Source organism: Xenopus tropicalis, chromosome 2, assembly GCF_000004195.4.
Source record: "Xenopus tropicalis strain Nigerian chromosome 2, UCB_Xtro_10.0, whole genome shotgun sequence".
Lineage (NCBI taxonomy): Eukaryota > Metazoa > Chordata > Amphibia > Anura > Pipidae > Xenopus > Xenopus tropicalis.
In genome coordinates this window covers 163,053,643-163,072,837 of record NC_030678.2, presented here as the reverse complement: position 1 = coordinate 163,072,837, position 19,195 = coordinate 163,053,643, and the positions used below count along the sequence as shown (strand labels likewise).

At 38.9% G+C, this 19,195-nt stretch overlaps 1 protein-coding gene across 1 annotated transcript in view; it reads left to right on the top strand.

Annotated features, from left to right (window-relative positions):
- Positions 1 to 19,195, top strand: part of cntn5 (contactin 5) — a 778,158-nt gene that overhangs the window by 695,394 nt on the left and 63,569 nt on the right. Inside the window, exon 18 of the mRNA XM_018091747.2 lies at positions 13,191 to 13,349. Coding sequence (XP_017947236.1) covers positions 13,191 to 13,349 — 159 coding nt within the window. The remainder of the gene's footprint in view (positions 1 to 13,190; positions 13,350 to 19,195) is intronic.

Sequence of the window (19,195 nt, the reverse complement as noted above, 5' to 3'; positions counted from 1 at the left end):
AAGCACCAATGTCTATAATTAAAAAAACTTGTATGCAAAATGTAAAGATCTTTAGCATCAAAGCCAGTTCTGCTCTCTGGGCCCATTACTTCTAACTGCTAAGCTTGGAAAAGTGTCAGTTCTATCCATTACTAATAAAGCTAAATACACGAGCAGCGCTACAGTTTAACATTGAGTTATTGAAAAAATATAAAATAATCTATGAATGCATCTTTTTAATATTTTGGTATAATCATTTCAGGTGTAATCAACAAGGCAAAATCAATTAGCACTCTGAGATGTGTTGCAATGAACGAGGCCATTAATCACGGAATGGCGTGACAAGCTTCCGATTTCTTTGAATGAAATATTTTGTTCCATTTGCAAGGTTTGATCATTATTCCCTAGATGACATTGTCAAGAGCGGAGATGTTATAAATTCACTATTTTTTGAAGTGCTTAATCATTTTTGCTGGAGATGATCCATCGCCTCCACTTAAAGTGCACTCTCGAGACGCACCTATATTTCACATGAAGCTATCAGCTTGTTCATTCAATATAAGACAGCTATGCATACAGGGAACAAAAGGAATTTGATCATAAAGGTACTAGAGACACAATTTGTTTGTATATGCTAGTAAAACACAAGGAATACAGCGGCAAAATTGAAAGTCCTATTATGTCATGGCAGGGATTCTAGATATAGAGTGTGAGACTGCCATTAATATCTCAGATCCTACACTACAGACCATGGACCTCATTAATAACAACAATTGGAACAATTTGCCATTTTAGAGAATGCATCATTTGTCTCAGACCTACATTGCCATTATAGTTGCCAGCTACTGTATTGCCCCCAAATCGCCAGTTGTTTGTGCATGACAAGGGCAGCATCAATGACAGCAACCACAATCTTCTCCCCTTTCTATTAAGATAACATACTAGACACCTGGAAATACTTTCAGTGAAAAAGGCCGCAGCTGGTTTAATATCAAATTTACATACATAAACCAACTTATTTGAAAATCAATTAAGTGTAAGGCAATGCAAACAATTACATTTAACAATTAACTTCCAAGAGAGGGGTCTGTCTGTTGTCCCTCCTAAGTGCTGCTTTCCTCCATAACTCATGCCCCTTGCACCAGGCCCCTTTCATCACTTTGGCCCCACTTTGGCCTGTAGGTTATGCTCTACACTTTATACCCTATCACAGGCTCCCCACACCTTACTATGCTACCCCTTTTGCTCTGGGAAGGGCAGGAGCTGTTCATGGTTAAAGAGAATATGCCCCCTTCACTTCCTTCCTAACCCTATCATAGCCCTGCCATTGCCCAGTTCCTGGCTCACTCCCATTGGGCAACCTTGAGCATCAATATCAGCATATTTGGGTACAATTCATCAGGCTAGATAACAAAAGGTAATCTGGAATTAGTATGTAATCAAAAGATAATGTTAGGTAAAGGGTTCTCTTGGTGTCTATAGCTTTCAGCTTGTACCAAATAGATTCCATATTTGTGCTTTGAACCACAAATACAACAAATAATTAAGGCCCATATATTCTTCAAGCATAAGATTTTTGTGAGGGTAATACCTACTGTATGTTAGACATTACATATTGATATATATTAATTCATCAGCTGCAAAACATTAAACTCAATTTATTATCTACAAGTCTCCATGCTCTACTCCGCCATTCTATCAAAAGTCTCCAGACACCTGCCTACCCAACATCATATTCCATATTCATGAAGATGGCCCTCCTTTTGTTGCGATAAAGCCTCTACTATTCAGGAAAGGCCTTCTATTAGATGTTGGAACATTGTTAGCATGATTTGTTTTCATCCATAAGTGCATTAGTGAGGTTGAGCACTGATACTGGGGATCAAGCCTTTCTAATTCATCCTGCAGTTGTTCCGTTGGGTTGAAGCAGGGCTCAGTGCAAGACACTCATCTTCTTCCAGTCCCATCTCAGCAACAGATTTGGCTTTGTGCAGCAATATTGCACTTTACCAGGTAAGGTCTTATACCAAACTGATGCCACAAAGTCGGAATTGTTCTCACTGAGACCTGGGGCCATAGCCCAAACCATGCCCCCCACTATCTAGGCACTTATCACTTATCTTTACACATTAAAGCTGGCCAAATTCTCTGGCATCTGCTAAACCCAGACTCTTTTGGCAGACTTTCAAGCCCAATCCCTTACTGAACTTGTCCCAGAATCCTATGGAGGTGTCTTTTACACTACTACAGTCAATGCTCTGCGTTAACCACCATGATGTTATGCTTGTGTGGAGCTGCTCACCCATAAACATGTTCATACTCAATAGTTCTTTTGCTGAAGCTGTTTTATATGTTAAGTTGTGCAGTCCCATACCCTTCTCAACACAACACCCCTAGTGCTAGTTTAAACATTTAAATGCAGTCAGCCTCACTGTTTCACATTTTTAACAAATAATTGCGGCAGGGCAAACACACTATAGAAATACCTGAAACACTAGCCCAACTCCTCACCAGGGATACTGCGGAGAAGCATCTGAACAATGCAAAATGTTCAATTTCAATATATTAACATAAAAATATTGCTTGTGAATCAGTCTTTCCCAGGGAGCAAAGCCTTTTATCATATGTTATCTCAGTGAACGTCAGGATATGCTTATTTATGTTTCTGAGTTGTTGAGATGTTAAAGGTTTATGCATTTTAATCCCAGGTTACAATACAAAGCAAGCAGAACGATATGCATAAATGTCAGGCATTTGGAATCAGTTATCTTTGTTTTCAAGCAAAACAGACGGGTGCATAAAGTTTCTTTGTTTGGGCGGCTTTTATATTTATTGACCGGGCTATTGACTGTCAAGTGAAGATGTTGACTAAAATAAATAACTGAGCAGACATAGACATAACATTCTAAGAATTTTCACCTGGCAAATAACATTTTTTAGTTATTTTTTAGGGAGTATTTACAGCAAGGAAGGCGACGTACAAAGTGCAAAAAGCTGGCACAGTTAGGGATTTTTTTTGCACACTTGAAAACAGATTTTCATGAATCCTCTTTACTTTCCCCAAACAGGAATTGCTCCAGCAGCAAGCTGGGTGAAACTGAAAACAGTGAGGGAATTAATATCCCCTTGAAGCTGGGTGAAACTGAGAACAATGAAGGGATTAACTTCCCCTTAAACCTGGGTGAAACTGAAAACAATGAGGGATTAATTTCCCCTTGAATCTGAGTGAAACAGAAAACAATGAAGGGATTAATTTCCCCTTGAATCTGAGTGAAACAGAAAACAATGAAGGGATTCATTTCCCCTTGAAGCTGGGTGAAACTGAAAACAATGAAGGGATTAACTTCCCCTTGAAGCTGGGTGAAACTGAAAACAATGAAGGGATTAACTTCCCCTTAAACCTGGGTGAAATCTGAAAACAATGAGGGATTAATTTCCCCTTGAAGCTGAGTGAAACTGAGAACAATGAAGGGATTAATTTCCCCTTGAAGCTGGGTGAAACTGAGAACAATGAAGGGATTAATTTCCCCTTGAAGCTGGGTGAAACTGAAAACAATGAAGGGATTAACTTCTCCTTAAACCTGGGTGAAACTGAAAACAATGAGGGATTAATTTCCCCTTGAAGCTGAGTGAAACTGAGAACAATGAAGGGATTAATTTCCCCTTGAAGCTGAATAAAACTGAGAACAATCAGGGGATTAACTTCCCCTTGAAGGTGGGTGAAACTGAAAACAAAGAGGGGATTAACTTCCCCTTGAAGCTGGGTGAAATTGAAAACAATGAGGGGATTAACTTCCCCTTGAAGGTGGGTGAAACTGAAAACAATGAAGGGATTAACTTCCCCTTAAACCTGGGTGAAATCTGAAAACAATGAGGGATTAATTTCCCCTTGAAGCTGAGTGAAACTGAGAACAATGAAGGGATTAATTTCCCCTTGAAGCTGGGTGAAACTGAAAACAATGAAGGGATTAACTTCCCCTTGAAGGTGGGTGAAACTGAAAACAATGAAGGGATTAACTTCCCCTTAAACCTGGGTGAAATCTGAAAACAATGAGGGATTAATTTCCCCTTGAAGCTGAGTGAAACTGAGAACAATGAAGGGATTAATTTCCCCTTGAAGCTGGGTGAAACTGAGAACAATGAAGGGATTAATTTCCCCTTGAAGCTGGGTGAAACTGAGAACAATGAAGGGATTAATTTCCCCTTGAAGCTGAATAAAACTGAGAACAATCAGGGGATTAACTTCCCCTTGAAGGTGGGTGAAACTGAAAACAAAGAGGGGATTAACTTCCCCTTGAAGCTGGGTGAAACTGAAAACAAAGAGGGGATTAACTTCCCCTTGAAGCTGGGTGAAATTGAAAACAATGAGGGGATTAACTTCCCCTTGAAGGTGGGTGAAACTGAAAACAAAGAGGGGATTAACTTCCCCTTGAAGCTGGGTGAAATTGAAAACAATGAGGGGATTAACTTCCCCTTGAAGGTGGGTGAAACTGAAAACAAAGAGGGGATTAACTTCCCCTTGAAGCTGGGTGAAATTGAAAACAAAGAGGGGATTAACTTCCCCTTGAAGGTGGGTGAAACTGAAAACAAAGAGGGGATTAACTTCCCCTTGAAGCTGGGTGAAACTGAAAACAAAGAGGGGATTAACTTCCCCTTGAAGGTGGGTGAAACTGAAAACAAAGAGGGGATTAACTTCCCCTTGAAGCTGGGTGAAACAGAAAACAATGAGGGATTAATTTCCCCTTGAAGCTGAGTGAAACTCAGAACAATGAGAGGATTTACATCCCCTTGAATCTGTGTGAAACTAAGAACAATGAGGGGATTAACTTCCCCTTGAAGCTGGGTGAAACAGAAAACAATGAGGGATTAATTTCCCCTTGAAGCTGAATGAAACTGAAAACAATCAGGGGATTAACTTCCCCTTGAAGCTGGGTGAAACTGAAAACAATGAGGGATTAATTTCCCCTTGAAGCTGGGTGAAACTGGAACCAATGAGGGGATTGACTTCTATGGGAGTTATTTTCGAAAAACTCACATCTTTCGGGGAACAATAACAAAAAAATTGAGTTCTGGCGAAAACCCATTTGTAAATCTCAAAATTATTTAGAAGTAAGAAAAAAATCTGACTTTATCTCAAAGTTGCTTAGTAAATATGCCCCTTACTGTTCTCCCTGCATATCACCAAACAGCACATTGACTAATGTAACCTTTCCCTGTAAAGACCTCGAAAACAAAGCCATTTTATAGGAAGTCTTTTGCTCCCCTGTAGAATATTATTTATATTGAATCATATTTTTGCACCATCAATTAAAAAACCTACAGGTAAGGAATCTTTTCATCAGGAATGGCTGGAGCCTGGAGTTTTTTGTATAAGGCAGTGGTATTCAATAGTGATGAGCGAATCTGTTCCGTTTCGCTTCGGCAAAAAATTTGCGAATCTTTCAAAAGATCCGCGAAACGGCAAAAATGTTGTGCGGCAAAAAAATTGTCGTCCGCGGCTATTATTTTGTCGCCCGTGGCTTTTTTTGTCGCACGGCTATTTTTTTGTCGCCTGCGGCTATTATTTCGACGCGCGGCTATTATTTTGTCGCCCACAGCTATTATTTCGTCGCCTGCCGCTATTATTTTGTCGCCCGCGGCTATTATTTCGTTGCGCAGCTATTATTTTGTCGCCCGCGGCTATTATTTCGTTGCGCAGCTATTATTTTGTCGCCCGCGGCTATTATTTTGTTGCGCAGCTATTATTTTGTTGCCCGTGGCTATTATTTTGTCGCACAGCTATTCTTTTGATGCCTACGAATGTTCTTTTTTGACGCCGGCGACAATTTTTGGACGTGTGGCAAATTTTTTCATTCGTGTCACGAAACAAACCGCCAATGGCGAAACGCGGAAATTTGCTGCGAATCCATGCCTGGCGAAACATTTCGCCCATCACTAGTTCTCAACCTTCGTAATGCCGCGACCCTCATGTTGTGGTGACCCCCACCCATAAAATTATTCCTAAAACCATCGGAAATGTGTGTTTTCCGATGGTCTTAGGCAGCCTCTGTGACCCCAAAGGGGTCTCGACCCACAGGTTGAGAAGCTTTGGTATAAAGAGTCGTCTTCAATATGGCATATTGTTTTGCCTTTACAATGAATCCATGCAGCCAGACTCTGTGGATAAGGGCATTCACTATATTGAAGTTGGTTTCAAGATAATAGATTCCATACCTCTACTTATTTTTCAGTGTATCTAAAAACATACTCATCTGACCAACTTTTTCAGTAGAAATTGTAACATTTGTTTAATAACTACAAGGAAGCAATTCCAAGGAAACAGAACATATATCTTACTTAGCCAATAATATAACACATTTTGGCTGTTCATTTTCTGTCGTATATATACACCAACCCAGCGTCGGTTTCTACCCATACCTGTGTTAACACAAGGAAAAACCATTATCTAAAGTGACAAATAACCTTTCCACTAAGTATGATGTATTTGTTTGTCAGTTGGCGCTACCCGCAGTACCCGTGTTTGTGAGCTCCGAGTAACAGAATCATTGTGCGTAATGAGGATGTGACCATTTGGGAATGACAGAGCCTATGGTCCTAAAATTAAGTGAAAACTGTAGCATAGATGATTGAATTTGATGGCTTTTAATATCAAGGGAAAACTTGGGATATCATTTCTAATGGCTTGATCTATGGTATAGTACAATATAAAAAGGGTAAGTGTAATCTGTTGCAGCTTCTGGCTATAAACAACCTATGTTCATTGTCACTGTTAATAGATTCAGTTTGGATTAGGAAATAGGTTATCCTTGCAAAAGAATACCAGGTATAGGGGATGTTCTAAAATGGTAGCGCTATTTTTATTATATTGAACATATTTAAACCAGGAACTCAACTTTTCAACTTTATTGAAATAGAACTACTCACATCTTTACCCACAGCTTTATTGTTATTTCCCATTATTGTTTTAGATATCAGTTGTTGTAAATTGTGTTGAAAATTACTGTCATCTTTTAAGTTGGTGTGGTTAAGTGATTGGTGCCCTTACAGTGTAAGTTATTGCTTATGGAACATTACAATGATTATAGTACTGATGATTATATTATATGATTATAGTATAGGCCAGTGATCCCCAACCAGTGGCTCCGGGGCAACATGTTGCTCCCCAACCCCTTGGATGTTGCTCTCAGTGCCCCCAAACCAGGGAGTTATTTTTGAATTCCTGACTTGGGGGCAAGTTTTGGTTGAATAAAAACAAGATTTCCTACCAAATAAAGCCCCCTGTAAGCTGATAGGGTGCATAGAGGCCCCTAATAGCCAATCACAGCCCTTATTTGGCCCCTCCATGAACTTTTATGGTGCTTGTGTTGCTCTCCAAGTCTTTTTATATTTGACTGTGGCTCAAAGGTTGGGGATCCCTGGTGTAAGGAATCATTCCACTGCTTTTCCTCTGCTTGGTTTGAACTGGGTACCTGCAGTATTGCAGCCTTTTGCCTTAAAGGCAAGTATAGGTTTACCCTCCTCTGAGGCTCCTTTGTCATTCCCTAGTACTGTCAGTTACACTCAGCTGCTTTGCTTTTATTGGCAGGGGCAGCCAATCTGTAGCGAACTCCCAAAACCCATATATATTCCTGATCTGATATTAGCAGTTGCCTGTTCCCAGTTTTCCTATCCTGCTAGTCACCCTGCTAGGTAGGCCCTCTGAACTTGTACCTGACTCTTGAACCTGACTCCTGTGTCTGGTTCTTCTTTAACTCTGTATTGAATTTTGCCTGTCTCTGGACTTTGGTTACCCTTGAAGTATTCCTTCCTATCTGTGCTTTCAGTCCATGCTGTTTCTGGCTTTATTATACTGGTTTTAGTGTCTCATTGCAAGTCTTCTCTGTCTCTTCTCCCATCAAAGTCTTTACTTCAAAACACTAGTGGCTCCTGTGTCATTTTATGTTGGTTTTGGGCCACTAGTTTGATGTACATATGGTTGTCCTCGGAATTTCAAATGATAAAAATAAACTTGACTTTTAAAAGTAGACTACTTAAATGTTAATTATGATATAATGCAACTTGACATAGTGGTGTAGATGATGTACTTTTTTTGATCCTTTGAAGCTCTAAAGCCGGTGCCATCAAACGTGCAAACCTGTATTAAAAATAGTCGGGTCAAGCACCTTCCTAAGGCCACAAAATATAATAATCAGATTCGGGCTTAATATTCAGGTTGAGTTTTATTTTGCAGCTAGATAAAAAAGGATTTGCCTAGTCATTTCCTCTTAGCAAACAATTCTTGAATCTTTCAGGATGTAGAGATACATCTCATTCATTCAAATTAACGCACTATTTGCAGAAAAGAAATATTTAAAAATAAAAAAAAGAACATTATGAGGGGGAAAAAGAAAAGTTGCTTAGATAGTGTTCTCTCTGCCAGGATGTTAATCTTCAAAATGATGCCCTTTCACAGCAGCCTAACCTCATGATCAATGCATGGAATAAAGCACAACACTTCTCTCTTATCATTCCTAAGCGTCTCGGTTGATTTACCAGAAAATCGGATGCACTTACACGTCTATTTTTTGTTCTGATGATGATGCATTATCATAAAAAGGCATTACATTATTTCTAGCACTTTGGAAAACAGTCCACAAAATTTGCCCAAGAACAGAACGTATAAAAATATAATAAAAGATTGCCATGTCTCTCGCTAAAAAATGTATGCAGAGCGAAGGGCGATGAAGTTTGGAGCAACATATAAAGTATTTCACAAAAGCAATCAAAAGTTTATTTACAATGAGACCTTTGGACCTTAGTTTCCTTTTCAAATCAATCATACAATATATTTATGACAAATAAGAACAACTTGACATGGGATCTAGGTTTGTGGTGGACACTAATAGAGATAGCCAGACATGAAATGATATGGTTGAGAAGCCAATCTTAGCTGTATTGCTAAGGGACATGGGGAAATGGCTAAAGGCCATCGGGGTGGATTGTGCAGAACGTCTGATGATGCCTTATAGGATTATGGGTGGGAGTATGAATTGTCTGGTTCCCTTCAGGAGGCAAATATTGCAGTAGAGAAATCTAAGTTAAGGATGTACAGTTGCAAAGTTTTTCTTTTTCAAAACTAGATCCCTTCCTGCTTGTGGTGGTAAGGAACATGGCCTGTCCAAGACTATTATTATTATTATTATTATTAACATTTATTTATAAAGCGCCAACATATCCTGCAGCGCTGTACAATAAGTGGGATTCATACATTGGACATACAGAGTAACATATAAAGCAATCAGTAACCGATACAGGAGGGGAAGGGAGCCCTGCCCAAAAGAGCTTACACTCTACAAGGAATTACTGCATTTCATACATTGGACATACAGAGTAACATATAAAGCAATCAGTAACCGATACAGGAGGGGAAGGGAGCCCTGCCCAAAAGAGCTTACACTCTACAAGGAATTACTGCATTTCATACATTGGACATACAGAGTAACATATAAAGCAATCAGTAACCGATACAGGAGGTAAAGAGAGCCCTGCCCAAAAGAGCTTACACTCTACAAGGAATTACTGCATTTCATACATTGGACATACAGAGTAACATATAAAGCAATCAGTAACCGATACAGGAGGGGAAGGGAGCCCTGCCCAAAAGAGCTTACACTCTACAAGGAATTACTGCATTTCATACATTGGGCATACAGAGTAACATATAAAGCAATCAGTAACCGATACAGGAGGGGAAGGGAGCCCTGCCCAAAAGAGCTTACACTCTACAAGGAATTACTGCATTTCATACATTGGACATACAGAGTAACATATAAAGCAATCAGTAACCGATACAAGAGGGGAAGGGAGCCCTGCCCAAAAGAGCTTACACTCTACAAGGAATTACTGCATTTCATACATTGGACATACAGAGTAACATATAAAGCAATCAGTAACCGATACAGGAGGGGAAGGGAGCCCTGCCCAAAAGAGCTTACACTCTACAAGGAATTACTGCATTTCATACATTGGGCATACAGAGTAACATATAAAGCAATCAGTAACCGATACAGGAGGGGAAGGGAGCCCTGCCCAAAAGAGCTTACACTCTACAAGGAATTACTGCATTTCATACATTGGACATACAGAGTAACATATAAAGCAATCAATAACCGATACAGGAGGGGAAGGGAGCCCTGCCCAAAAGAGCTTACACTCTACAAGGAATTACTGCATTTCATACATTGGACATACAGAGTAACATATAAAGCAATCAATAACCGATACAAGAGGTTATTGATTTCATCTTTACCCATTTCAAGGGGAACTTAATCCCGATTGTTTTCAGTTTCACCCAGCTTCAAAGGGGAATTTAATCCCCTTGTTGTTTTCAGTTTCACACCTTTCAAGGGGAAGTTAATCCCATCATTGTTTTCAGTTTCACCCAGTTTCAACTGAAACCTAAACACAATGTTTTCCAAGAATGAGTGCCAATGCTCCTAAAATGGCTGCTAGAGCAATTCCTGTTTGGAAAAAATTAAAAAGATTTATGGAAATGAACGTCCATTTCAACTAAAAAAATACAGCAATGATTGAGTTTAATTCGAATTTATACCATGTCGAGTTCATAAGACTTTCAAAGCCAGAAAAAATGAATTTTAGTAAATGTGCCCCTTAGTGCCTGCTACACATTTCCACTTACCTATTCTGGCCTGCTTCTACTCACAGCATCTGGTCTTTTTCTCCTTCTCCAACTTGGTCCCCCTTCATTTCCCTTTTATACCATTTTAGCTATAGTGCCCCCTGCTGGCTCCTATCTAAATGGTTTCTGCTGCCACCTATTGGTCATATTGGGAAAAAGCAAGCAATAATAACACAAAACATACAATCAGTATTTATCCTCCTTACAGACCTCCTTACAGACATCGTTATAAAGAAAAAAATACTATTTAGCAGGAAATTGTAATAGTCGAAATATAAAGTCATCAGTATTTCAAGTGAATGAGTGACTACAAATTGGATTAAGAAAGCCATTTTCTGGCCATGTTACATGGCATTTAGTTTGTGACAGAATTCACTGTAAGATATTTTATGATGTTGGCACTTCTATTATCTGGAACTCATTCTCCTGGCTAATATAACCTTACCCACTGAAAAGATTCCTAATTCGACAATGACTGTATGAATGATAGCAGCAGAATATAAAATGAAATGCTATTGGAAGGAAACAAATGGCATCTCGCAGCCGACGTGTCACACATTTGTCAACGGTTTCCGTTTCGTAATTTCACCGTTTAGTATTTTTGAGACTTTTACTGCATATTCAATCCCAGAATTGAATCATTTCTTTCCATTTAATCCACTGTCCACTTTAAAACATTCAAGTTGTTCAGAGATTGATGATCAATGTAAATTGACCACAGTTGTGAACATGGTAAAGTTTTTTGGTTTTTTAACCTTCTGCCCTCAAGCAAAATTATATTTTACCCATAAATATTAATACGGCTCTTCTAAGGATTTCAACAACCTCTCTGAATAAGTACAAACGGCACTCAAAATGTGCTAGAAGTTTCAATTTCTAACAGATTTAGTCAAGTAAGACAATATCTGTATCTGTGCTTTATAACAGGGCTGGCATTAGAGAATAAATGTTATATATATATATATATATATATATATGGTAACAGGACATTACTGACTAAGATGGTGTAACAACTTGGCATCTGTATACAGATGGAACGCAGGCTGTAGAAAATAAGCCCAAAAGGTGTGATCTCTGCTTATTTATTCAAAACCCGCCTTTAATTGAATGAATGGAAAGCTTACATAATACATTAATAATGCCCTCTGGCACCAATTTCCTTGCAATATGGTACATTCCATCTGTAGATTGGAGTCTATGGAGTAGCAAGCCATTAGTGCTGACTTTCAATGATAAAAGTCATTAGATGGTTGTTGGCCACCTCCTATTAGTATTAGTTTGTAGAAAACATACCTTTATATGGAAATAAGTAAAGATCCTCCATAGGGTTATTTGTATTATTAATATCTAATGAAATCAATGTTGTTTACAGTCAGCAATATACTAATATTCTCCATATACAACAGAATCTATGCTTTCTAGCACAGCAAAACACAAGGAATTATTTACTACAGTGGAACGTATGCGTTAAATATTTCATGTTTGCTAATGGTTGTTTGTAAGTACAGGTATGGGACCCATTATCCAGAATGCTCTGGACCTGGGGTTTTCCGGATAGGGGGTCTTTCTGTAATTCGGATCTCCGACCTTAAGTCTACTAAGAAAATAATTTAAACAGTATTTAAACTCAAGTACAGGTACTGTTTTATTATTACAGAGAAAAGGGAATCATTTAACCATTAAATAAACCCAATAGGGCTGTTCTGCCCCCAATAAGGGGTAATTATATCTTAGTTGGGATCAAGTACAGGTACTGTTTTATTATTACAGAGAAAAGGGAATCATTTAACCATTAAATAAACCCAATAGGGCTGTTCTGCCCCCAATAAGGGGTAATTATATCTTAGTTGGGATCAAGTACAGGTACTGTTTTATTATTACAGAGAAAAAGGAATCATTTAACCATTAAATAAACCCAATAGGGCTGTTCTGCCCCCAATAAGGGGTAATTATATCTTAGTTGGGATCAAGTACAGGTACTGTTTTATTATTACAGAGAAAAGGGAATCATTTAACCATTAAATAAACCCAATAGGGCTGTTCTGCCCCAATAAGGGGTAATTATATCTTAGTTGGGATCAAGTACAGGTACTGTTTTATTATTACAGAGAAAAGGGAATCATTTAACCATTAAATAAACCCAATAGGGCTGTTCTGCCCCCAATAAGGGGTAATTATATCTTAGTTGGGATCAAGTACAGGTACTGTTTTATTATTACAGAGAAAAGGGAAACTGTTATTAAAAATGTGAATTATTTGATTAAAATGGAGTCTATGGGAGATGGCCTTTCTGTAATTCGGAACATTCTGGATAATGGGTTTCCAGATAAGGCGTCCAATACCTGTACAGTGTGCCTCCATGCAAAAATGGAGCAGAGATGTGACAGACGTTAGAAGATTTGGGGATTTCTTATGTCAGTTAGAAGAGATGAAGGAATGAGTTGTGGAAAAAGACTACAGTACAAGATTACAGATATGAGGATTGGCTCTCACCATCAGATTTGATAATAACATTTTCTATATTTCATTTCAGGCCCACCTGGACCTCCGGGAGTGGTCATCGTAGAAGAAATAACTGAAAGTACTGCAACCCTGTCATGGAGTCCCGGAGCTGAGAATCACAGTCCTATTCTTTGTTACAATTTACAAGCTCGAAGTCCATTTTCACTTGGTTGGCAGACAGTAAAAACAGGTACAAGTTCAAATGTATTCCTGAAAAAATTATAATTGTAACGGTCCAACAAATACGTAAAGTGGACATATGTAGTTTAACATCTTGAGTCATTTGAGCAGCAGAAGAAGACTTTGGATGTGTAAGTGTTGATTTCCAAGAATAGTTCGCAATAAAACAGCATAACATGGCCACCCTCGAGTTTGTGCATGTCTTATACTGTATGTACAGATGAGCGTTTTTTTTTGCCAGGCATGGATTAGCAGCGAATTTCGTGAGTTGTTTTGCAAAACTTCTGCATAAATTTGCCACGAAAAATTTGTCACGCATCAAAAAAAAGTCATGGTCACGTAAATTTCTCACCGAAGCGAAATGGGTCAGATTCACTCATCACTACTTATATGTATTTAGGTGGTTTTGAGTGCAAATATATGCTTTATTTATATGTCTAGCATAGGAATCCCTCCCCCAGGTCTCTTAATTGCAGATAATAGATTGAGGTCTTTTGTTTAAGAAAAATCAGATTTAGTGCTGAGCAAAACTGCCTTATTTGCAAAATAAATGTAAAATATAGAAACTTTACCACATACATTGAAGTCAATTGGTGTTTTTGTGCCCCATTTTTTCTAGGGCCAAATGCATTGTAGTCAATGGCCTTTTTTTCTCAGGCCAAGTGCATTGGAGTCACTTTTTTTCTTACACCAATGACCTTAAAGTCAATTGGCATTTTTTCCGTTCCATAAAGTGCAATTTTTTTGCAAATGAAGCAAATACATAGCACAATTCTAATGCAGATTCATAAAACTTTCTCCATATACAAAAATCAGCTTAGGCTAATGTCCCCCAGAGAGATTAGTCGCTGCGAGTTCCAGCGACAAGTCGCTTGTTTTGTCGCTAAATAAAAAACAATATGAATCGCCAGTACCCAAACCGAAGATACTACTTCAAGTTGCAAATCGCTCCGAATCACTATCAGACCCTATTTTGAGCGATCTTACAAAGCCATTGAGCAGGAAGTCGCTGAGATAGTTTGCAAATTTCCCCATTGGAAATGCTGGGAATTATTATGAAGCGCTGACTGTGGGAAATAGAATCGCTCCCTTGTTGAAATCTAATTTTTTGTCTGAAATCTAATTTCTAATCTCTCCATGGGACATTAGCCTTAAGGTGGCCATACACGGGCCGACTATAGCTGCCGATATCGGTCCCTTGGACCGATTCGGCAGCTAATCGGCCCGTGTATGGGCAGGGCAGAGCGGCCTGGCCGACCGATATCTGGCCTGAAATTGGCCAGATCTCGATTGGCCAAGTTAGAAAATCCGGTCGGATCGGGGACCGCATCGGCTCGTTGATGCGGTCCCCGATCCGACTGCCCCATTGCCGCCCACATAATCCGATCGGATTATTTTTTTTTTTACCTAAATGCTCCCCGAAATCGCCCACCCGTAGGTGGGGATATCGGGGGAAGATCCGCTCGCTTGGTGACATCGCCAAGCGAGCGGATCTGCTGGTGTATGGCCACCTTTAGCCACAAGTGTGCTCATCCCAAACAGATGTCACCTTTCATAATTGACTAGTTATTTAAGCAAAGGCTTAAATAACATTAAATTACATTAATTTAGTTAAACAAGAAAATGACCCAAATTTCAATGCAACTAGAATTTTGTCAGAAAATTCGCGAAAGGACAGGAGAATTCACAAAACGCGTTTGTAGCACAACTTGCCCACGTCTTATTTTGTCGCCGTGTCTTTTTTTGTTGCATGTATCTTTTTTTGACGGGACCACGCCTATTTGGACGCAACTGTGACTTTTTTGATGGCAAATTTTCTCTGAAATTTCGTGAAACTATTAATCAATGGTGAATTGCGGAAATTCGCTTTGAATCCATGCCTGGGAAAAAAAAATTGCTCATCACTAAATACAATCTATTTATAAATAGGAAGATATTTAATAAGATAATAAGATAAATAATAAGAATATGTTACTATCATTTACCAAAAACCATGACTCATTTAAATATTTTACATTTTATTTCTACAATTTAAAAAGTTTTTTGTTGTTCTTATCTTTGACTATAATTGTCACTGATAATGTAACAACAAACAATTTGGGTACAATAATATAAAAACTCCAGTTTTACACGAGCGGGCAAATTGACAGATATGTGCGATGGCATTTCAAATAATCAATCAAATAAAACTTTAAAAAAATCACAAACAAATATAATGTTGTTGTTTAAATGAGGCTGTAAATGACGTCTATGGAAACCCGGCAGTTTTTAGTTGCTGAAGTTTATCTTTGAAAGGTTTAAAATGTTTTTGTTGAATCTGGAAACTTTGTTTAAAAAAAAAATGAATTGGCATATATTGTAGATGGAAATGTATTTATTTTATTATTATATTATGTAAAAATGCCATCTTGAATCTTAATAAATTGCAGATTGCCAACAGATGGACCAAGTTACTATTCTAGTCCCTTCAGGAGCCTTTATATATATTTATATCCTTGAAAGATGAATTACTCTGAACTTTTTTTACTAGACAGTACAACTGTAATTTGGTTAAAAAAAATGATCACATTAATGAGCAAGGACTTTGCTTTCCTGTCCTGAGCAACAGCCAATGGGTAATGAGAAGGCAAGTTTGTAAAGTAATAGTTCCATGACTTGTAAGCAGACAAACCTATTAGTTTTCCTTTGGATGCCAGGAGAACTATTGGCCTTCTTATAGAAAGAGGAGTGGCACTTATTATTGTAGACCAGTGATCCCCAACCAGTGGCTCAGGGGCAACATGTTGCTCCCCAACCCCTTGGATGTTGCTCTCAGTGCCCCCAAACCAGGGAGTTATTTTTGAATTCCTGACTTGGGGGCAAGATTTGGTTGAATAAAAACAATATTTCCTACCAAATAAAGCCCATGTAAGCTGATAGGGTGCATAGAGGCCCCTAATAGCCAATCACAGCCCTTATTTGGCACCTCCATGAACTTTTGTAATACTTATGTTGCTCTCCAAGTCTTTTTGCATTTGACTGTGGCTCATGAGTAAGAAAGGTTGGGGACCCCTGTTGTAGATGTTTGGGATACTATGGAGAATAATAAATAAGAAAGAAGTAATTAATATATGTCACATATTGGTTTGTTTCTCTGATTACCAATAAAGCTTTGTAGTTTCCAACAGACAACTCATCCAATGATATAAGAAGTAGAGAAGAGCCTACATGTAACAAGAATTAGTTGTAATGATGGAGGTTAGGCACATCTGCTACAGAGCTGTTGTTCCCGTCATAATTTTATAGTGAAAGGTACTATTATGTGCTATTACTGCAACAGAAATGCAATTACCTTCCCTGCGAGAAACATACAAATGTATTTAAAGCAAAATTAATATGCTTGTATTACAAAAATCAGTATGGTATATGATACATTGAAGTGTTCTGCTGCTGTGCCGTGCCGTAGGGCCATTTCATATGCCAGCTTGTCAGCAAAAAAAATAAAAAAGATTTAAAAGATAAACTTGTTACACTGCCGTTATAAGTGTTTATAAGAGCAACATCATAAAAAAATCACACGAACAAGCATGGGCATTGGCTGATATGGCCCAAGGGGAGGGTTTCTCCTAGAATGATAGAAAACAAGTTAAAGGAGAAGGAAAGGTAAAAACTAAGTAAGCTTTATCAGAAAGGTCTATGTAAGTACAGCCATAAGCACTCACAGAAACGCTGCACTGAGTCCTCTGTCAAAAGATTTCTTGTGTCTGTAATTCATGTGCCAGAGACACGAAGCTTTCTGCTCTCTCCCCTCTCCTGCACCCCCTCCCTCAAGAATGCTAAGAACTCACTCCCCCCCCCTTAGGAATGTGGATCTATGCCAATCAGCAGGAAGCTGACTCAGGGGGGAATTCACAAAAGTGGTGATATTCCGACACAATAAAAGTGGAGATAGATTTGTCGGATTTTCCACCTAATTCACAAACATCTATCTCCACTTTTGTGAGTTTGTCTTTTAAACAGACAGTTTTCAGATTTTGTCGTTTTCCCGACATTTTTTTTATGAATTTGCCTTTAGTTGTTAGTAAATCTGTCGGTGCCATCAAACCCAGTCCCACAGCTACAGGAGCCTTGGGGTAAGGATTTTACCAGTAGGATTTTGCATTTCATATGCCATTTGTCATTTCACTTTGGGGCATTTCCTGAGGGGTAATTTTAGTTTGCCCAGGGAAACTATACATCATTTTTTCAGGACAATCTGGGCTTTCTAATGTTTTCTATATTTCTGTGTAATTCCACTCCTGTAACAAGATTTACAGTCTTCTCTAGCCCCTACTCATTACTGGGCAGCAGCAATCCGGCCCACACACCAACATGCCCAGTGAATAGAGGTCCAAGAGGACTAGGGCCCACTGGGTTTTTATACAGTGCCCTGTTGGGGTCAGTCCAACCCTGTACCCCAATATCCCAGTTTGGGGGCCGGTGTGTATGTGCCACCAAGATGGCTGCTGGGAACAGGTGGGGCCAATGCTGTCAAGCAGCTCTGTAGTTCTGGACATGCTATGGGGGCACAGATAAGTTGGGGAAAATGTCAGTGAAGTGGTTAAAGAGGGGGCACTGCTGCTAAAACTAAACTTTTGCCTGGGAGGCTTTACTTTTCCTTTTAATAAAAATGTTTACAATATATTCACACAAAATGTTATTATTGCCTCACTGATTAAGCTAAAACTAGCATAGCAATGCAAATATGAGGTAAAAACTTTTTATATATAAGATATAAATTAAACTTTTTTTAATCAGTGTTTTACTTGTTTATAAAATGTTAATGAGGGTTGTGCACCTATTGTTCTAGGGTTAGACAGAAACTTGTCCCCTAACAATGGGCTGCTAATCCCCATTAATATGTTAATGATCCCCAATGGGGCCCCTACCTTAGGTGTGAAATGGAGACTGGGGGAAACAAAACAAAACAGAAGAGCTTAGAATTGGTCTGACAGAGTTACACTGAGCTTTACTGCATTTTGAAAATGTCGGGGAAAAATGTCGGGAAAAAATGTCGTTAAAATGTCGTTTAAAAGACAAATTCACAAAAGTGTCTGTAAACTGTCTTTCTTTCACCAAAAACAGAAAAGTGGCGGTTGAGTCTGAATTTGGGCGGATTTCTGTTTGTGAATCTGGAGAAAGTGTTTTCCACCAGTTTTTCCACCACTTTTACTACAAAAAAGGGCTACCTCCACTTTTGTGAATTCCCCCCATAGTCTAACTAACTGAGCATGTACACTTGGTCTGGGTGTCTGTGCAGGAGCGAGGCATTATGGGAACTTTCTTTACACAGCTCAGCGGGTTTTTTTCCTGTTTGGCTTCAGATCATCTGATCGGGTGAAATATGGGGAGACTTAAGGGCACTATTGAGAGAACTGAAGGTATGCCTGCAGCTTGAGATTAACTCTTTACTAGCCTTTCCTTCTCTTTTAAGTGCAACAGAGAAAGAATATGGGGTTTTGAGGATGGAGCTGAGATTGCAGACTTATGGATCTCCCCACCAAGCAACTTCTACCAGGGTTCAGAGTCAGAGTTTCTAAACTTAAATTAAAAAATTTTAAGCTGGATTTCAAAAAACAAAACTTTAAAAGTAAAATTTAAAAGTAACAAACAAACTAACAAATCTCAAAGAGCTTATTGAGGTAGTAAATCAAAAGACGGTAGAGTTTCACCCAACGCTTGAACCCTTCTTGATGATGGGGGTAATTACAGTGAATGCCATCCAGGGACAGACAGAGTGCACATGTGTCCTTTCAACTGTGGCCCCTGCACTATAGACAAGTACCACCTGGGGATTAATAGCCCCCCCTACGTCTCCTCTATGGGTCTCACACCTGC